Source organism: Pezoporus wallicus, unplaced genomic scaffold, assembly GCF_028554395.1.
Source record: "Pezoporus wallicus isolate ANWC-B61680 ecotype Strahan unplaced genomic scaffold, APGP_CSIRO_Pwel_v1 contig_6714, whole genome shotgun sequence".
NCBI classification, from domain to species: domain Eukaryota; kingdom Metazoa; phylum Chordata; class Aves; order Psittaciformes; family Psittacidae; genus Pezoporus; species Pezoporus wallicus.
In genome coordinates this window covers 3,136,144-3,155,131 of record NW_026637486.1, presented here as the reverse complement: position 1 = coordinate 3,155,131, position 18,988 = coordinate 3,136,144, and the positions used below count along the sequence as shown (strand labels likewise).

Below are 18,988 nucleotides of genomic sequence, written 5' to 3'. Positions count from 1 at the left end.
CCCACTCAGAGCACTCTTCCCAAGGTCCCTTCACTATGAAGGATTCGATGCTCTTCCCTTTCCCTGCTCCAAAATCCCAGGGGAGGTTGAAAGCTGTTACTTCACCTGCACAATGCTGTTCATCAGCTCTTTTCCCCTTTAGAAACACCCAATATTATGGCAGCTACAGTCTGCCACATGCCCACGGGTCAAGTTAAAGGAACAAACAATTGTAGTGTCATTTTTCCCCCACAAAAGCATAGAGAGATGCAAGTTCTTACTCCTGAAGTTAAGCCTAAGAACATTTATTTCTAAACCAAGTCATCAGAAAACCTTTCACATCAATGAAACCAGATGCCAGTGACTGTGCAAACCAAGCGCTTACTTCCGTGACCGCTTGTGTTCTATGAGCAACACAACGAGCCTGTTCCGAAGGAACTTGATTTCCTTTGCATAGGACCTGCAGAATAAGTCCCTGAGCCTCCTGCGCAGGGCTCCCAGAGAAGGCAGGCTCTGGCAGTTGGGAATGTTGAGCATGCTCTCAAAGAACTCTTTCCACAGGTCAGCATTGGCAAGCCTGCAAAGGGACAAACATGCATCAAGGAAACGCTGAAGTCAAGCTCTTACAAGACTGTTTCCTGTATTTACCCAGCTCCCTCTCCAGTTATGGGCTGGAGCTACTGCAGATGTGGCTGCAATACAGCTGGGACATGCTGCTTAGTGAACCTAAGGGATTTTTCCTCCTTGTTTCCTCCATCCAAGCAGCAAGTAGGTGAGGACACTGCAATTCACCGCTGAAACGCTTCCTGTGCTTGAGTCAGTGATTTTATGAGGCACTTCCCATACACTGAACCCAGGTTTTAAGGCATCAAGAAGTGCACACAAGCAGCACTGAAAGCTGTGGCAGAAACTAAACCTCAAACCTGCTCCTGCTGATGCATGTCAGATAGATGACTTTGGACACCAACCTTCTGAAGGCTCCCTCAGGCTTCCAGACACCGTTTTCATTCTTCACTTGCATGTAGGTACCAAAGAGCATGCAGTAGACTGTTGCTGCAATACCAAAGTAGTCTGTCTAAACAAAGCATAAACAAGTTTCCTGTTAGAAAGGTATTGAGACCACTAAAAACCAGCTGAAAAACACTCTGTGGAGCCAACAAGGCAAGCTCTGTAAGAGGAGGCTTCAGGGTGGTGTTTTTAAAGCAACAAGCTGAAACTACAACTCCAGTGCAAGAGTCTAACCTTTCTATATCCCATTTATTGACCCCAGACACACGCATCAGCTCCAAATGTTCAAGCTGTCTGTGCAGTCTCATACCTGGTAGTTCCACGGTCTCTGTGTCAGCATTTCAATACACTGAAATCCAGATGTTTCACACCTCGCAGTGAATGCTGTTCCCTCAGGAAAGAGTTTCATGTCTATACTCTGGCCCAAGTCAATGAGTGTCAAGCCGTGAGAGAGACCATCTATGTCACATGTGTCATTGTCCAGGAACCTTCAACCACAACAAGGAGCAGCAATCATGTAAGCGTCAAGGCTATGGCATCATGATGTGATGGCATCTCAGGCAGCAAAAGGGAATACTTGCCTTTCCCCAAGTATGAAGTTGTCAGGTTTGATGTCACCGTGGATGATTTTGCAGCTGTGGAGCTCTTCCACCATATGAAGAATCTTTACAGCAAAGTAGATGACAAGTGCTTGTGGCATCACCTTCTCAGGAAGCTTCTTGTAAATGTTTATGGCATTCTGCAGTCAGAAAGATGGTGAAGAACCATCAGCTACACAGAAATAGCTTGATATGGATTACAGATCCATGCTGATAAACACACAACAGTCCATAAAGAAAGTCCATAAAGTGGAGAGTAGAAGAGGCATATCAATACTGCCATATAACAGCACTCCAAAGAGAACCGAGGTGTTGCAGAGCAAAAGCCAATTACACTTACTAGCAATGTTCCATAGTTGTAGAGCTCACCAACCAAAATGCTCCCATTCTGGAAGAAGTGAGCAGAGTAGAAGTGGATGTAGAGATGGCGTATGCTTGGATCCAGCCTTTCCACCAGCTGTGTTGCTATGTAGAACTCCCAAGGGTTGGCAGGCTTCTGGACCTGTAACCAGAGAGTTGACTGACTTTAGCTTAATATACTCAATCTATCTGTATATTAATTGAGTATATACTCAATCTAAGTATATTGGCAATTTATTAAATCTATGATTTAATATACTCAAACTAGGAGCATTAAAAGCTAAAGTTCTTCTTGGGTCGGGGTTTTTGGTGGTTTTCTAGTGGCACAGTGGGTATTTTCCCTCTAGACCAAATAAAACATTGCTGTCTACAGTAATCAACCTCAGGCTGATACACGCGGTGATTAAACCTCTTGAATCAAGGCTTCAGTTACACACCACAGTTCCATGCTGGCTTAAACACCCTTTTGTGCTGTTTAAAATGTCAGTGTTTCTGCAGCATTGATGTTTCTGCTGGCAACAGACATTTTGTACAAAAGAGAAGGCTTCTGAAGCTGAAACAGGAAAACCCTTCCGATTCCTTCCCCTGCTACACTGAATACCTGCTGCTCAAAATAGAACACCAGCCTTAAGTCACCTTTAACTACTTGAAAGCTCTCAGTTCAAACTGTTAAGAGGTGAAAGAGTAAATGTTGCAGAGATCCACACAACGGTTCCAGATCTAAGATCTAAGGTGGAAATGCTAAAGGGGGGGAGCGCGTGTGCGTGTCAACGCAACCACACAACCACACTGTAGTAACTGTACACGTGCCCTCTCAGCCAGCAGCAGATGTGGCTTGGTGTGACCTAGTGTAACCCTCATGGGCTGAGCTGACCTCGCAGTTGCACAGACTTTCCTCTTGGCAGCAGCTCTGATGTAAACACGTTATCATCTGTTGCTCATTCCTGCACCGAGCAGCCTGCGAGGAGACGGGGCAGAGCAGAGCGAGCTGCTCCATCTACAACACAAGCGTGTTTATTAATAACTGCACCAGGGAGGCATCACCCAAAGCCTGCCCCACAGCCAGCTGCCACCAGAGAGCTGGCTGCACACAGGGAAAGCTAGTGGCTATGCATGTGAAACAAAGAATGGCTCCAATTTTATCATCAGTCCACACAGATCTCCTTTTTCTGGGGACTGAGAGCATTCGCACAAGTAGCTGCCTTTGTTCAGCTGAGAAAGATAGGCTGGCTTCAGTCTTACTCCTTAGATACTCGTGACTGCTTTGCAAAGGAAAGATGAAGAGGCAAACCGAGCCAAGAGGATAAATAACTTCCCATGTAGAACGAATCCAACACCGCAGCACTCAACCTGAACAAAGCTCTGAGGACAGACCAATGTTTTCCTTCGTATTTATATAAATAAGGAGCCTCCACCCTGGATAGGTGTCATTTACTACAGGACTCCAGAATGTTCCAGCAGTTGCTCCAAATCAACAATACTTACCTTGAATATTGCTTTCTGGTTGTTTCTAGGGTTACTTGCATCCAGAATGGAAGCTTGATAGACTTGGGCAAAAGCTCCCTCTCCAACCAAGCAGTCCACGTGGAATGTACTGGAACCTTTAAGAGATTAACAACATTAAGCCTTGCTTGCAAACCTCATGGAAGAGAGGCCACTGCTCATAGAATCATAGAATAGTTAGGGTTGGAAAGGACCTTAAGATCATCCAGTTCCAACCCCCCTGCCATGGGCAGGGACACCTCACACTAAATCATGGCACCCAAGGCTCTGTCCAACCTGGCCTTGAACACCACCAGGGATGGAGCATTCACAACCTCCCTGGGCAACCCATTCCAGTGCCTCACCACCCTAACAGTAAAGAATTTCCTCCCTATATCCAATCTAAACTTCCCCTGTTTCAGTTTGAACCCGTTACCCCTTGTCCTGTCACTACAGTCCCTATGCAAGTTATTGCTTTAACCCTCGAGCCAGCCTTTCTCTACAAGCCTGTTCTCCACAGATGAGAACAAGTAGTGTGTGATGTGCCACATGCTAAACAAAATAATCAGTGTTTCTATTTTAGGCTGACTCCCTGGAAGCAATCAGATTCCAAAGTGCATTTCTTCAAAAGTAAACACCAATGGTTTAAGTCATACAAGTATGTTGCAATTGCTGTCGTACAGACTCTGTTGACGCAGGACTGGTGCTGCTCTGGACACGGTTTGAGAGTTGTGTTATGAGGAAAACCAGGAAAATTCCCTACTCAGAAGGTCTGTTCAAAAATGCTGATGCTAGAGAAGACAAACCAAAAACCAGCTCTGATTTCAGAGCTGAGGTTTAGATAATCTGGAAGCTCTCTGGATATACACACAGGTGAAGTAGAAAACAGAGGTTTCCAGAAAACCATCAAGAAGTGCTTAACAAGTGAGATGCTTGAGGTGGCTCTTACCCAGTGAGAGGTCAGCCTTCAGCCTGATGGGTGGAACTGCAGATTTCCACTCAAAGTAGTTGCCGTAGGTGTGGAGTGGTTTAGGAAGCTCTGATAAGAGCTGGCAAATCAATTCCTTGTCCCAGGGGTTCTCAACAAGGACTTCATGGAAAGAAGAAAAAGTGCTATAAGCAAAGTGTCTCTCCATAGAGGTAACACAGGCTTGTACTTGAAAGAGTATCACTGATTTAAAAGAAAAACCAGAATAAACATCAAAACCCCCAAAGAGAGATAAGTGAAATGCTCCTCAATTTTGACAATCCAGCTTTTATACCTAGGACTTCCTCTTAAAGTTGCCCAGGCAGATGTTTCCAATAGATTTGAGCCTTAACTAGCAATGAATCCTTAAATACTCCTGAGTACTCCTGTACTTCAGAGTACCTTTGGCATCAGGTAATACAGGTACAAGACTCTTGTCCTTCCTCACATCATCTGTCCCTAAGCAATCTCCTTGCAGGAGCCATGAGACAATTTGCTCACTGCAGTGAGCCCTTTCACGTCGGAACAAACTGCTGCAAGAGCGCAGCACCACTCCATTGTCAGATGTGATGGAAGGAAACTGCAGGCAATGCTCTGTACCTGCAGCTCTAGCACTCCGGGCTGTCCTATCCTGCCCAGCTCCAGGCAGCTTTTCATGGGGAATTCTGTCCAGCCCAGCAGATGAGGAATACTCGGCTCTGCTGGTGACAGTCTGCTCATGTAACCTTTGAGAAGCAGCTGTAGCAGGTCCTGGAATTCCATTGCCTTGTTTGAAGACATTTCCTTGATGCTCTTCTTGTTCTGCAATGTGTTGAAGAGCAGGGCTGTGTGTTTAAAACAAAGCATTAGTACTTGACAGTACTGCCATGGGGTTCATACATCTTCAGGAAGGAAAAATGTGTCAAAAGTCCACCCTGGCGACCTTGGCCATAACCAACATTGAGATGAATAAAGTGAACGTTTCCGAAGAAAATAAGAGTTGATCACTTCATGCTACCCATAGTCTAGTAGCTTTCAAGTTCATCAGCCAGCAAATTTAGCCAATATTGAAAAGAAAGCAGTGATTTTACATACTCTGAAGGGAAGGCTCAGGGAGAGACCTTACAACAGTCTTCCAGTGCCTGAAGGGGCTGCAGGAAAGCTGGAGAGGGGCTTGGGACAAGGGCCTGTAGGGACAGGCCAAGGGGAATGGCTTGAACTTGCCAGAGGGGAGACTGAGCTGAGCTCTTAGGCAGAAGCTCTTCCCTGTGAGGGTGCTGAGGCGCTGGCACAGGGTGCCCAGAGAAGCTGTGGCTGCCCCATCCCTGGCAGTGTTCAAGGCCAGGTTGGACACAGGGCTTGGAGCAAGCTGCTCTAGTGGAAGGGGTCCCTGCCCGTGGCAGGGGTTGGAGCTGGAGGAGCTTTGAGGTCCTTTCCAACTCAGACCACTCTGTTATTCTATGATACACAGCCATTAAAATGTTTTGGACAGTTAACTTTTAATGCAAACGTGTCAGGGAATGCAAATCATAGGAGCATTTTTAGGTTCATTTACCTCCACAAAGAGCTGAGATTTACAGTGAGCACAGTCAGTCTGACATGAACACGTCAGCTCTAGATTAGGTGGAAAACTCCTGTCAAGAGCAGCTTACCGGACCTGCCTGCTCTGGCACTCTCAAGTCTTGAGAAGCTCCCCAAGTCATGACTTACCTCAGCTTCTTTGCTTTTGGCTGCTTGTGTAGTTCTTCAGAAAACTCCAAATCCATTTGTGGCAAGTCATCCCCACGGGCTGAACAAAGGGAGGAGGAACAACAGCAAATGTTTAATATCCCCAAGGGCAAGAACATTTAGTCTTCTTGCCAAGACAAGCAGGTGAAGTTGTGAAAGCTGCCAGGGTATCACAAAAACTAGAGCTGAACAAAAGCCCATGTTAAAATAGATGAGTAAAAGTAGTTCTTTCGGGAGTGTATTCCAGGACTAAAGAGAGGCAGACAAGCATAAAGCTGCCCCCAGAAGAAGGTGGTGCTGGGATTCCAGGCAATTTTATGACTGTTTACAACCCCTTGGAACAGTTCAGAGCAGCAGTTTGACAGCACCAGGAAAGCCTCTCTTTTCCCTTACCACCTTCTCTTATTCCCCTATTAAAAGCCCTTGGAAAGCTCATGTGCTGGACCAGGCTGTGCTCCCAGATGCTGTCCTGCAAGGGCTGTGTACTCTGAAGTGGCAGCAGCTAGAGCCATACCTGTGTGGTATGTGGCAAAGGCTGTGAGGTAACCAGGGCACAGAAATGGAGTGATGCAGCACTGAGTTACATGCTCCAACCTGGAGTATTCCTTACTTTACCTCTGTCCTCCAAAGCCTGTTGTGGGTGTGCTGAAAGGTAATTAAATGGGGTCGATACGAGCTGGGCAGCTCGTGCAAAGTCTCTCGTGTTGTCTGGACTGGGAGCTAATGTCTTATTACTGCTGGGGAGATTCCACACTGTAAAATCATCCCTCAGGAACTCTGCTGTCCCTGTTTCTTCCTAGACAAGGAAAAGGAGACATAAAGATTTAAAACTAAGCCATCAAAGCCATCCTACAGTGTAACCCTACAGCAGCCTCTGCAGTCAGTTCAGTAATGCTGAGCCTGCACGTGTCAAATTACAGCATTAGAAAAATTAAGGAATGGCAATATGACCTAAATGGCAGGCTTACAGAGTTCTGTGTCAGATCTGGATGTTGGGAATAACCAGCAATACACTAGGCAAAAAATGTCAGATGAGAATGAAAAAGTCCATCTCCTTACTCAGCCATGACTCGTATCCAAGCAGACTGAAGCTTTATCCAGCTCCTTGGCTGTGAAAACTGTCAAGTGGTTATTAAGTTTTTCTTGCTCCCTCTCCTTCCTCTCCCAAAGAGAATCATGGAATGGTTTGGGTTGAAGGGAGCTTAAAGCTCCTCCAGCTCCAACCCCTGCCACAGGCAGGGACCCCTTCCACTAGGGCAGCTTGCTCCAAGCCCCTGTGTCCAACCTGCCCTTGAACACTGCCAGGGATGGGGCAGCCACAGCTTTTCTGGGCACCCTGTCTAGGGAAGAATTTCATCCTTATAGCTAATCTAAATCTCCCCTCTGTTAGGTTAAAGCCATTCCTCCTTGCTAAAGCCATGCATTTAGTGCAGTCAGATTTGTTCTAGGGATAGAGTTCTCCAAAAGGAAATTCCTAGAAGCTTTATGAAAATTAACGGGAAAGATGCATCCCATTGGCAGGGAATGGGAGAGTATCTAGATTTCAGCTGAGTTCATTAGACTTTTGCAGGACTGGGACAGACCAGAGGTAAATGCAGCCATCTCTGCTATCCCCTCTAACTACATAACCCATTTTTAAGGCTAGTTCTTGCAATAACATCAAACACTCACTTCTGTGTTTGCTGTACAGTCAGTCAAGGGACGTTCTTCAACGGTTCTGGGCTCTTCTGACTTGGTTTTATGCTGTGGGATCCTGACAAAAGAGGTAGTTTGGAATCTGAGGGTTCAGGCTCTTCCAGACACACTGATCATAACAAAGGCTTCTTGGTTTGAACTTTTATTCTTTTAGCCAACCCCATTTGCAGACACTTAGGGAAGCTGCAGTAGCTCAAAGGAACAAACTATCCACACTTATCCAGAAAATTAAGCACCTCAAGCACTGTCCAAACAAAGAAGTTGTGCAATTCCACAGAGAAGCAACTGCAGCTTTCTCAAGCCCCTTCCACACAGCTGCTAGTGACTGTATTCAAGCCAGTCCTGGTACTGCAAATACAGTCACAGCAGTTCTATAGGACAGAGTCAATCCTACATGGAATTCTTAACGAACTGAACTCGGGTGTTACTTTTCTGCTCCTTACCCATTGTTCTCTTTCTCATTCTCATCCTCGAAGATAGAAAACGCAGGCACGACAGGGATCACCACAGCGGGTTTCAGACTTCCATCAGGGTCTTAAAAATGAAAGACAACCAATGTTACCTTCACCCCAGGAAGAGTATATAAACAGTCACATTGTCACCCCTAACCAGGCAACTGATGCTCATGGCTGCATCCTGAAGCATCCTCAGGATTCCCTCAAATTGTCTTTCCTATAAGCTCTTGGAAACGAGGAAGAGTTTTCCACCCCAAACCCAAGGCTGGCCCAGGAATACAGAAGCTTTCTTGGCTGCATCGGATCAGCTGTGAAACACCTCACTGCTCACTCTTGTCAGCCACTGCTACTGCCTGGTTTTCAACTGTTACAACAAGCTGCTGATTCAGGTACTAAAACCCAGTCTCCAAAATGCTTTAGTAAAAAGCTTTACTCACATGAAGCTGTGCTCTCTGCAAAGTTAGGTTTTAAACACCAGGGAATTCTCTGCAGAGAAGCATCAATAGCTTTACTAACAGTGAAGAGCTTCTGCTCTTCTCTGACCATGCATCAAGGTTTAGATCTTGTTAGTAAATTAAATTACCAGGAAAGGAGCTGTTTCTTCTCACCTCCTCAAACTGTTACTTATCTCAGAGCTATCAGGACTGGTGGGAGGGGAAATGGGAAATAAAGGCAGGAAATATCATGGAGTGAAGAACACAAATAGCACCTACCACTTTTTCTGCAGAAGGCTTCAAATTGCTCCTCGCTTTCGTCCAGAGGAGATGGTTCAGGCAGGATGGGTGTTTGAAACATATCCATGAGAAATCCTAAATAAATGAATCAAATTAATACCCCCAAACCCACAGGAATATCACACCCGGTAGAAGTGGGTTTCAGAGGTTCTTCCATTGTGTAGTGAAACCCAATGCCAGCTCATTATAATATTCCTATGATTTATCAAATGCCAGTAACCATTCCTTCCTAGTGCATTTAAACCCTCCAGACAACTGAACACACACCCAGGGAGATCCAGCTTGGCCAGCACATACTTGTTGGTGCCATGAGATTTCAATTCTGCCACAGGAGCAAGTTTTATCTCTGCTTTATCTCCTTAGATATTTGGAAAACTAATACAATGTTTAGAATTGACAATGTCTGTTAAATAATCAAAGACCTTTTGCATAAGTCACCCTTGCTGCAGCTTTGGGGGAAGCTCAGCATCACCCAGAGCTGACCTACTAACTACGTAAGGTTCTTCCACATTAGTTTCTTGTGGATCTCCAGCTCAAAAAGAGGAGCCCCTGGCAGTATTGACAAGAGCAGCTCAGAAGCCAAGGAAGAAGCCTGCAGGTGTAGCACCAATAACTTATCCAGGAGTGTCTGGATGTATCCATGGGGCTGCTGGGATGTTATTAAAGCATCTATTACTGGTCAAACATTTTAGGTCAAGCAGACAACAGCAAAAGAAGAATACCAGTTTAATCTCATTTTCCTCTTTGACTGAATGGTGTACATGCCCATCTCTAGACAATGTCCTTGTAGAGGTGGCTCCACCTAAGTTACAGGCAAGATCCCATTACCTCCAGTGGAACTAGCATGGTATTCCAGGTGCTTACCCAGTGCTTCCTTCGTATGGACTGTAGGTGAAGGCTGCACTTTGAATGGTGTGGCCTGTGTTGCTCCTCCCAGCGAGGTGTTTGGGGTGGCTTGAGAAGCATTTCCAGAAGCGAAGGAAGAATTCCCTGCTCTAGATGCTAGGAAAGAGAACAAGGGAATTTCTGAAGTAGCCTGGGATTGTTCATTAACATTTCAGTAGAAAGCAAACTGTCATGAGAGAAGTGAATGAGTTTGAGGAGCAGAACGACAACCCAGACTTTTGGGAGAGATTTTATCTTGTGCCCAGATCTGCTTGGCAGATTCCCAAGGGAGAGTGCCCTGAAGGGCAAATGGGACCTTGGACAGCTGGGTGCCATTGGTGCCCATCTTCAATTCACAGGAATGATCCATTCTGACACAGAAAGCAAAGGAGGCAGGGAGTCAGCAAGGACAAACAGGGAACTCCTGACCAAGCTCAAACGAAAAGGAATTGCCCACAAGGTGGAAAAGTGATAGGAAGGGATATAGAGACACTGCCCAAGCATGCAGGGGGGGGAGTTAAGAAAGTCAGAAAGTTTAGCTGGGGTTGGAACTAGCAGCCACGTGCTGTTGATCACCAGCCAGTCACGATAGCATCGGTCTTTATCAAAGTTGGGCTTATTACCTTCCTTCACATCCACAGCAGATGTCAGTGTAGCAGCTCTCTGGTTGGAGTGCCTTCAAAGGAAAGATTAACAACATTAACTTGAAATAAAAGCCATTATTTAAATTCCAGCTTCATTCTAGACAGAAAGGAGGCCTTTCCCAGTCTGGAACAAAGGACACATCCCAAACACAACTTGTGATCCTATTTTTATCCCCCATGAATGACTTTAAAGTCTCACAAACGAAGCAAGTGAGAGATCCTTTAGAATGTTGTTAGAGGCTGCCCCTAAGAAAGCTTCTCATACACTGTCAATAGGTATAAAACTTGAAAGGCAGCAGAGTCCTTTAGAAAGGTTGAAACGCAGGCATTACATACTCTTCTTGGGCACACTTTACCTCCAAATAACTCCATAAAATAAGTGAATGACAACTGGTTGGCCAAGCCCACCCAGGCAGGCTTGCTTTGCCAAGCTAGGTTTCTCCCTCTGCCCCCAGCTTCGTTTCCTGTATTAAGCCAAGTCAGGCAAGCAAGATGTACAGAAGATAAATACAAGCACTTTTTTCTTCTCTGGAGATCTCTGTGGCCAAGATGTAGTGTATGGGACCTGCAGGAACTGAGCATATCCTGTTTATTTCAGGCATGCCAGGGCCAGCAATGCTGAATGCTTACTGCAGTTACACACTCTGTTTCCTCTTTGTTATTACAAAGGAATTAACAACTGAAAGGAGGATTCTATGTTAGGGAAGTTTGATCTAGATTTAAATATTTGTTTCACTTTGCTATTTCAGATTATTTTGTTTTCAGAACAGGAAGAAAGACTTTTTTAGGTAATTCTCAGTTGAAGTATAGCATAAGAGCAAGAATTAGCCTGTTTATACATACTTTTCTCCAGTGCTCCAGTTAAGAGCAGAGTCAGGATGTGCCTGTTCCTGAGCTGAAGCCTTACTGAAGGGATGGTGTAACAAACTCTTCTGGAGTTGTCCAAGCTCTGGCTGAGTTCTGACTGCATCCTTCTTACACGTTTCTTCCCACAGGGAGGTTGATGTCTTCTGGTGGCCAGTGGCTTTCCCTGGCTGCAGTGCAGGAGCAGTGGCTGATAAAGCACTTGCCTGAGGCTGGTCTGGTACCAGCCCTTGGGTGTTGTGTAGATGCGAAGGTTGACAAGATGCCCTCCAGTTCTGCTGCAGAGCTGCACTGCGTGTCACATGCGAATGCACCTTTAGGGATGAGAAATGCTCTTTTACACTCAAATACCCCCACAGGTAGAGCCATTGCCATTTTCTTTCTATTTCTGCAGAACCAGAACAGTTTTTCATGCCTAACTTCCATATGCAATTCAAACTAAATCATGGAGAAGCAAAAGGGAACCTTTGGGTTTAACAACCAAAATACATATCACTGAGTACTTAAAGTTATGGCAGCTATCTACACTAGTCAATACTGCAGCCTGAACTGGCAGGTTTGGTTAGCAATCTGCTCTGGTGACTGTCTAAAGCATGGGTAGGTTGTGAGATAAGCTCATGAAGACAGCTCCTGTCAATCACAGGGTACGTACTCACCACTGTCCCATTTGGCCCAGCTGATGTTGTAGCTGCTGGTTCCAGTCGGGTCTCCTCCAAGCTTTTGGTGAGCTGGGTGAGCTGCTCCAGCTTCTGCTGCAGGGCTTGCAGTTCAAGGACAGCTGATTCCTTTTTCCTTAGGGAGTCTCTCTCTTCTTTCTCTAAGGATTAAACAACCATAGTAAGTGAAACAGTTAATCAGCATCCAAATTAATTTCTCAACAGCCATTACAAGCTGCTTGGGTTTAAAATTTAGCTATATAGTCTGTACAATAGACAGAGCTCGGCTCCAGGGGCACAAGGCTGGGAGAAGCAGTTATTTCCCACATAGCATCATAGATGGTGCATTCACAACCTCTCTGGGCAGCCTGTGACTAACTTGGGCCAAGGACAAAGCATGGCATCATAAGGAACCATATAACAGCTTAAATTGTCCTCTGGGCTGTCTTTGATTACAGCCTACTGATGGGAACCAAGGTGCTCTCCATCCTGAATTCCAGGTGGCAGAGAGCCACAGCTTGAGCTCACATCAGGGTAAGCAGGACTGCTCATGAGACACCACTGTGAAAACCCATGTTTGAAAGGACAAACCTAAGGGATGAGCTTAAACAGTAAAGATTGGTGTCGATTGTTTGGCATGCTACCTGATGCTTCCAAGCTCATCCCACCCCATTTCCATACAGGGATGCTAACTTGGGCTTTGAGAAGGCTTCCAGGCTTCAGTAGAGAGGTTGAAAGAGAAATGAATGCAGCCCAGCATTAGTTCTCCAAGGATATGAGAACCTTTCTGGAATAGCTAGATGGAAAGGGAGGAATACCCCATTCCTGCTGCCTCCTGAGGCGCTCGTACTTCTTGAAGTATCGCTTGGCTCTCAGCTCCTCAAAGGAAAGTTCGGAGCCTTCACAGATGAGCAGGTTCTTCTCATACATCGCAACCTGCTCACACTCAGCACCAGCAGAGGATGACTTGGGACGGACTTCAGATTTGGAGATGTATGTAACATACTTTCTGTGGGGAAAAACACGGACGAGCTCTATTCAAGTTTGTTGGGTTGATGCCAGGGATGTGTTCATGTTCTCCCACTGCGACTTTATAAAACCCCAAACACTTACACTTCTTCTCTTCCACCAGAAGAGCAGGACTGAGCACCAGCAGAATCAGGACCCTAAAGGAGGGAAGGGGAAATAAAACACTAAACTAGAAACAGGAGTTCTAGTTTTACAGTTAACCACCCATTTTGACAGGACCAGCAACCATAAAGCCCCCAGTATTTAATCCTGATAGAAGGGATGACAATTCAGACCATGAGCATGACAAGAGCAGATCAGAAAGAGCTCTACTGGTCATCAGAGCCTGAACAATTAGCCATGTAACAGGCTGCTGTCATCTCAGAGAGCTTTTGGAAGCTGGGTACTGGAACTATCCAGAAAGGATATCTGGATACTGGAACTAGGTGAACAGGGAGCTTCTATTCCAAAAACCAGGAGTGTAAGTTGCAGATCACTTGAGTTTGTTAAGAACAGACCTGATGCCCCACTCAATTTCTTTCTTTGTCCCACCTCAGGGCTAAGGAACAGGGAGCAGACACAGGAAACTTTAACTCCATCCATCACCCACGACACCTTCCACAATCTGTAGGCAATACCAAACTAAGCGTCAGGAGCGCTTTAGAAAACAGGACCAAGCTGGAAAAGGCTTCGTCTGTTCCTTACACAGTCTTTCAGGCTGTAGTTTCACTCCCTGTTCACCTTCTCGCTGTGCAGAACTGTAACCAGCTATGGCAAACCTCAGAAGGACGGGTGCTGCTGAGTTACAAGTATGGTTTCTTTGTTTTGCTGTTTTATTGGGGGGAAGGAGGTGAAGGAAGACAGCTACAGGGTGACAGGATTCCCATTGTAAAGCTAACTCCAGATAGCTCACGACGTATGAGCAGAACACCTGAGCTGGAACTTGTTAGACTGAGCTGGCAAGCTGCAGAGGGGCTCAAGAACTGTGCTAAAGTCACCTCCTACTCATTTCCCAGTTTAGACTGGCTCCTATAAGAAACCATCATCCCACTGAGAACAAGCCCAGACACTTCTCCTCGTCCCCTGGCATTATCTTTATTCATTCTTAAAGAGGATATTTTAGAAGCAACTCGAATTTCACCAAAATTCAGTGGAGGCAGTCTCCAGGGAGCACAGCTGGCACAGGATCTATTGATAACATTCCTCCTGTGAAGGATCCAACCAGCTGGATGGAGCAGTCTCTGCTTATGCTTCTGGAAATATGCCAAGTGGAACTAAAAGGGTATCCCAGCACTTCCCAGCTGAGATATTTCTATGAAGATGTGGCAGCATAAACCCATCAGGAACGTTCCTGAGCCACGCCAGACACAGTTAATATGCTTATCATCCTTACTCAGGCAAGCTCTTCAATCCAACCTTTGTGAGGGCTCCACAACGTCACTTATGAGTAGTCACTTACCTGATTTTTGCAGGCATATGTGGTCTCATTATTATTTGAAACACTCTTCTGAGGAGCCATTAGATTTGCAGCATGTGAAGTCTGAAGGGGTTTGACGACAGCAGCGCCTGGGACAGGTAACATGGGTTTGCATTAATGAGTAGGAATCATTTTCTCATTTATGCATTTCGATTCACTTTAAGCATTGGAAAATTAGGAACTCATTTGGAAGACACTTCCCTTCAGAAGTGTAAGGGTAGCCAGGAAAATAGGGGAAAAAAAGACTCAGCTGCTATGGGAAACTTGATTTCTTCAGTGACAGAACTCACTGGTTAAGATTCATCTAATGGAGCTACAGCTCACAAGCAGGTACCTTGAGGCTCACCTTGCAAAGGAGGATTCCGGGGATCAGAGTTCTGCAGCCAGCTAAATTGCAAGAAAAGACAGTTATTGTCATTATATATACCTGTACCTCACACCTCCCCACCCCCAGGAGCCTTTGATTCTCTGGTACAGTCATCATACCATGAATTGCAACACTGAGAACCCAACGCAGTTACAGGACACTGATTACTGCACATGGACATATCATAGAATAGTTAGGGCTGGAAAGGACCTTAAGATCATCCAGTTCCAACCCCCCTGCCATGGGCAGGGACACCTCACACTAAACCAGGGCAACCAAGGCTCTGTCCAACCTGGCCTTGAACACTGCCAGGGATGGAGCATTCACAACCTCCCTGGGCAACCCATTCCAGTGCCTCACCACCCTCACAGGAAAGAATTTCCTCCTTAGATCCAATCTAAACTTCCCCTGTTTCAGTTTGAACCCGTTACCCCTTGTCCTGTCACTACAGTCCCTAATGAAGAGTCCCTCCCCAGCATCCCTATAGGCCCCCTTCAGATACTGGAAGGCTGCTCTGAGGTCTCCACGCAGCTTCTCTTCTCCAGGCTGAACAGCCCCAGTGTTCTCAGCCTGGCTCCATACAGGAGGTGCTCCAGCCCCTGAGCATCCTCGTGGCCTCCTCTGGACTTGTTCCAACAGTTCCATGTGCTTTTTATGTTGAGGACACCAGAACTGCACACAATGCTCCAGGTGAGGTCTCACAAGAGCAGAGCAGAGGGGCAGGATCACCTCCTTCGACCTGCTGGTCACGCTCCTTTGGATGCAGCCCAGGATACGGTTGCTTTCTGGGCTGCGAGCGCACACTGAAGCCAGCTCATGTTCATTTTCTCATCAACCAACACCCCCAAGTCCTTCTCCTTGGGCTGCTCTGAATCTCTTCTCTGCCCAGCCTGTAGCTGTGCCTGGGATTGCTCCCACCCAGGTGTAGGACCTTGCGCTTGGCATGGTTAAACTCCATGAGGTTGGCATCAGCCCACCTCAGAAGCGTGTCGAGGTCCCTCTGGATGGCATTCCTTCCCTCCAGGGTATCAACTGAAATATCCTTGAAGCTTGAGCTTCCAAGCAGTGAAGCTCACACCCATGTTTCCCAAGTAGACTGCCTGAAGCAGGCCAGGCTACCCATCTTTATAGTTTAATTCTACTTCACAGACACTAGACAGGAAACCAGTCAATAAACTGATCTTTTTTCTGGGCCCTGCTCTGCTGAAGGCTGGTACAGGTTTTATATACGCCCCCTCCAAGACACCCAACAGATACTGAAAGGCGAAGAAGCATTCTTAAACTTATACCTACATCTAACAAAACCAATCATTGCCTCAGCTATAGCATGCACACACAAGAAAAGAACCTCAAATCAACCCTCCGAACAGCCCCACAAGTGAAGGATGTGTCCGGGTTACCAGTAGAGCTGTTGCAGGTTCTCTCGTGGCTGGGCCTGGTTGTGAAGCCCTCTCTGAAGGACAGCTCCCGCATGCTGCACATTGCCCTCGCTGATGAGCTGCTGAGCCCAAGCAACGTAGAAGCTCGATGCGTTTGCACCAACTCCTTGCCCGTGCAGGTAGTCAAAATACTGGCAAGGAGAAGAGATGAACCCTGCCTGTGTGACATAAAGGTGCATAAATGCTTTCAAATACATCCAAGGAAGAAGCAAATAAACCCAGTAACCATTTATTAGTTACCACCATAGGGAAGCATTGTTTTCTAAAGCAAAGCCTGATGTGATACCTAACAAGCCAAGCAGCTGAATAACAGAGTAATAGAGATACATGCTGTCCTTCAGCAGGATGGAGAAGTCCTCAGAGCTCCTACAGAGAGCAGCAATACATCTAAGTTCCACACCACCTCCCTGAAGGCTCCTTTTCCTCCCACAGCTCTCTGCAGTCAGAGCTACAGAACGGCAGGACAGCTTTGCTTTATTAGGATAGCTTAATTCTTCCCAAAAGCATACACCTACCAGCTTAATGCAGTAGTTAACAAATCTCGGATCTTCGTGGTACCTCTTCTCACTCAAGAACATCCTTACAAGCTGCTCGAGGAGGCTGGGCAAGCGGTTCTGCTTCTCTTGCGGGGGAAGACATCCTTCTACCCACTGTGCGTACCTGAAACACAGCCAAGCAATCAGAACAGCTGCTCAAACACAGTCCTGCTTTCAAACTGAAACAGGGGAAGCTCAGGTTGGAGATAAGGCAGAAGCTCTTCCCTGTGAGGGTGCTGAGGCGCTGGCACAGGGTGCCCAGAGAAGCTGTGGCTGCCCCATCCCTGGCAGTGTTCAAGGCCAGGTTGGACACAGGGGCTTGGAGCAAGCTGCTCTAGTGGAAGGGGCTGACCTGTCCCATAGCTCCAGCGGGTCGGTCCCTCGGTACTCCCGTATCTGAGCCTCGAAGCTCCTGCAAGACAAAGGAGGGGTCAGGCCGGGCTCAGCGCAGGCCCCCCTCGACAGACAGACAGACAGACACAGACAGACAGACACACACACACAGACACAGACAGACAGACACACACACACAGACACAGACACACACACACAGACACACACACACAGACACACACACACAGACACACACACACAGACACACACACACAGACACACACACACAGACACACACACACACACAGACACACACAGACACACACAGACACACACAGACACACACAGACACACACAGACACACACAGACACACACAGACACACACAGACACACACAGACACACACAGACACACACACACACACAGACACACACAGACACACACACACACACACAGACACACACACACACACACACACACACACAGCTCCGGCCGGCAAACCGCGCCCGGGACAAAGGCCGGGGGCTCCCCGCTGCACTAACACGGGGTCCGCAGCCCCCGGTGCCCCCGTGCCGGCCGCGCTCACCTCACGGCCGCCTCCATGTTCCAGCCCCTCTACCGGCCGTGCGGATTCAAACCCGCCGCGCAACTCTCCCATTGGCTGCCGAGCTCCGCCAATCACGCCGAGCTTCCGCTGGGAGCCCGCCCCGTCTTTGTCACCCCATTGGGTGAGCGCGGCCCCGCCCCTGCGTGGCCGGCTGGCGGCGCACGGAGCTGCGGTGAATGGCTCAATGTCCGCTGCAGACCAGTAACGAGTGGGGTCCCTCAGGGATCGGGGTTGGGACCGGTCTTGTTCAACATCTTCATCGCTGCCATGGGCAGTGGGATTGAGCGCGCCCTCAGCGAGTTTGCCGATGACACCGAGCTGTGTGGTTCGGTTGATACCCTGGAGGGAAGGAATGCCATCCAGAGGGACCTCGACACGGTTGTGCGGTGGGCTGATGACAACCTCATGGAGTTTAACCATGCCAAGGGCAAGGTCCTACACCTGGGTGGGAGCAATCCCAGGCACAGCTACAGGCTGGGCAGAGAAGAGATTCAGAGCAGCCCAAGGAGAAGGACTTGGGGTGTTGGTTGATGAGAAAATGAACATGAGCCGGCTTCAGTGTGCGCTCACAGCCCAGAAAGCAACCGTATCCTGGGCTGCATCCAAAGGAGCGTGACCAGCAGGTCGAAGGAGGTGATCCTGCCCCTCTGCTCTGCTCTTGTGAGACCTCACCTGGAGCATTGTGTGCAGTTCTGGTGTCCTCAACATAAAAAGGACATGGAACTGTTGGAACAAGTCCAGAGGAGGCCACGAGGATGATCAGGGGCTGCAGCACCTCCTGTGTGGAAACAGGCTGAGAAAGTTGGGGCTGTTGAGCCTGGAGAAGAGAAGCTGCGTGGAGACCTCAGAGCAGCCTTCCAGTATCTGAAGGGGGCTATAAGGATGCTGGGGAGGGACTCTTCACTGGGGAACTGTAGTGACAGGACAAGGGGTAACGGGTTCAAACTTAAACAGGGGAAGTTTAGATTGGATATAAGGAGGAAATTCTTTCCTGTGAGGGTGGTGAGGCACTGGAATGGGTTGCCCAGGGAGGTTGTGAATGCTCCATCCCTGGCAGTGTTCAAGGCCAGGTTGGATGAGGCCTTGGGTGACCTGGTTTAGTGTGAGGTGTCCCTGCCCATGGCAGGGGGGTTGGAACTGGATGATCTTAAGGTCCTTTCCAACCCTAACTATTCTATGGTTCTAT

General features: G+C 47.4%; 1 protein-coding gene across 1 annotated transcript; it reads right to left on the bottom strand.

Moving 5' to 3' along the window:
• Nucleotides 1-263: 263 nt before the first annotated feature.
• On the bottom strand, nucleotides 264-17,798 carry BUB1 (BUB1 mitotic checkpoint serine/threonine kinase). Its single transcript, XM_057405858.1, has 25 exons — nucleotides 17,782-17,798; nucleotides 17,215-17,319; nucleotides 16,842-16,986; nucleotides 16,288-16,484; nucleotides 14,867-14,907; nucleotides 14,503-14,609; nucleotides 13,149-13,201; nucleotides 12,854-13,044; nucleotides 12,036-12,196; nucleotides 11,359-11,693; nucleotides 10,495-10,547; nucleotides 9,851-9,988; nucleotides 8,966-9,061; nucleotides 8,241-8,331; nucleotides 7,774-7,855; nucleotides 6,718-6,898; nucleotides 6,085-6,163; nucleotides 4,996-5,219; nucleotides 4,378-4,518; nucleotides 3,432-3,547; nucleotides 1,927-2,088; nucleotides 1,569-1,726; nucleotides 1,298-1,475; nucleotides 948-1,054; nucleotides 264-556 (listed from the first exon to the last, which is right to left on the bottom strand). The coding sequence occupies exons 1-25, from the start codon at nucleotides 17,796-17,798 to the stop codon at nucleotides 361-363; spliced, it is 3,354 nt and encodes a 1,117-aa protein (XP_057261841.1). The 3' UTR covers nucleotides 264-360.
• Between the last annotated feature and the right edge of the window lie 1,190 nt (nucleotides 17,799-18,988).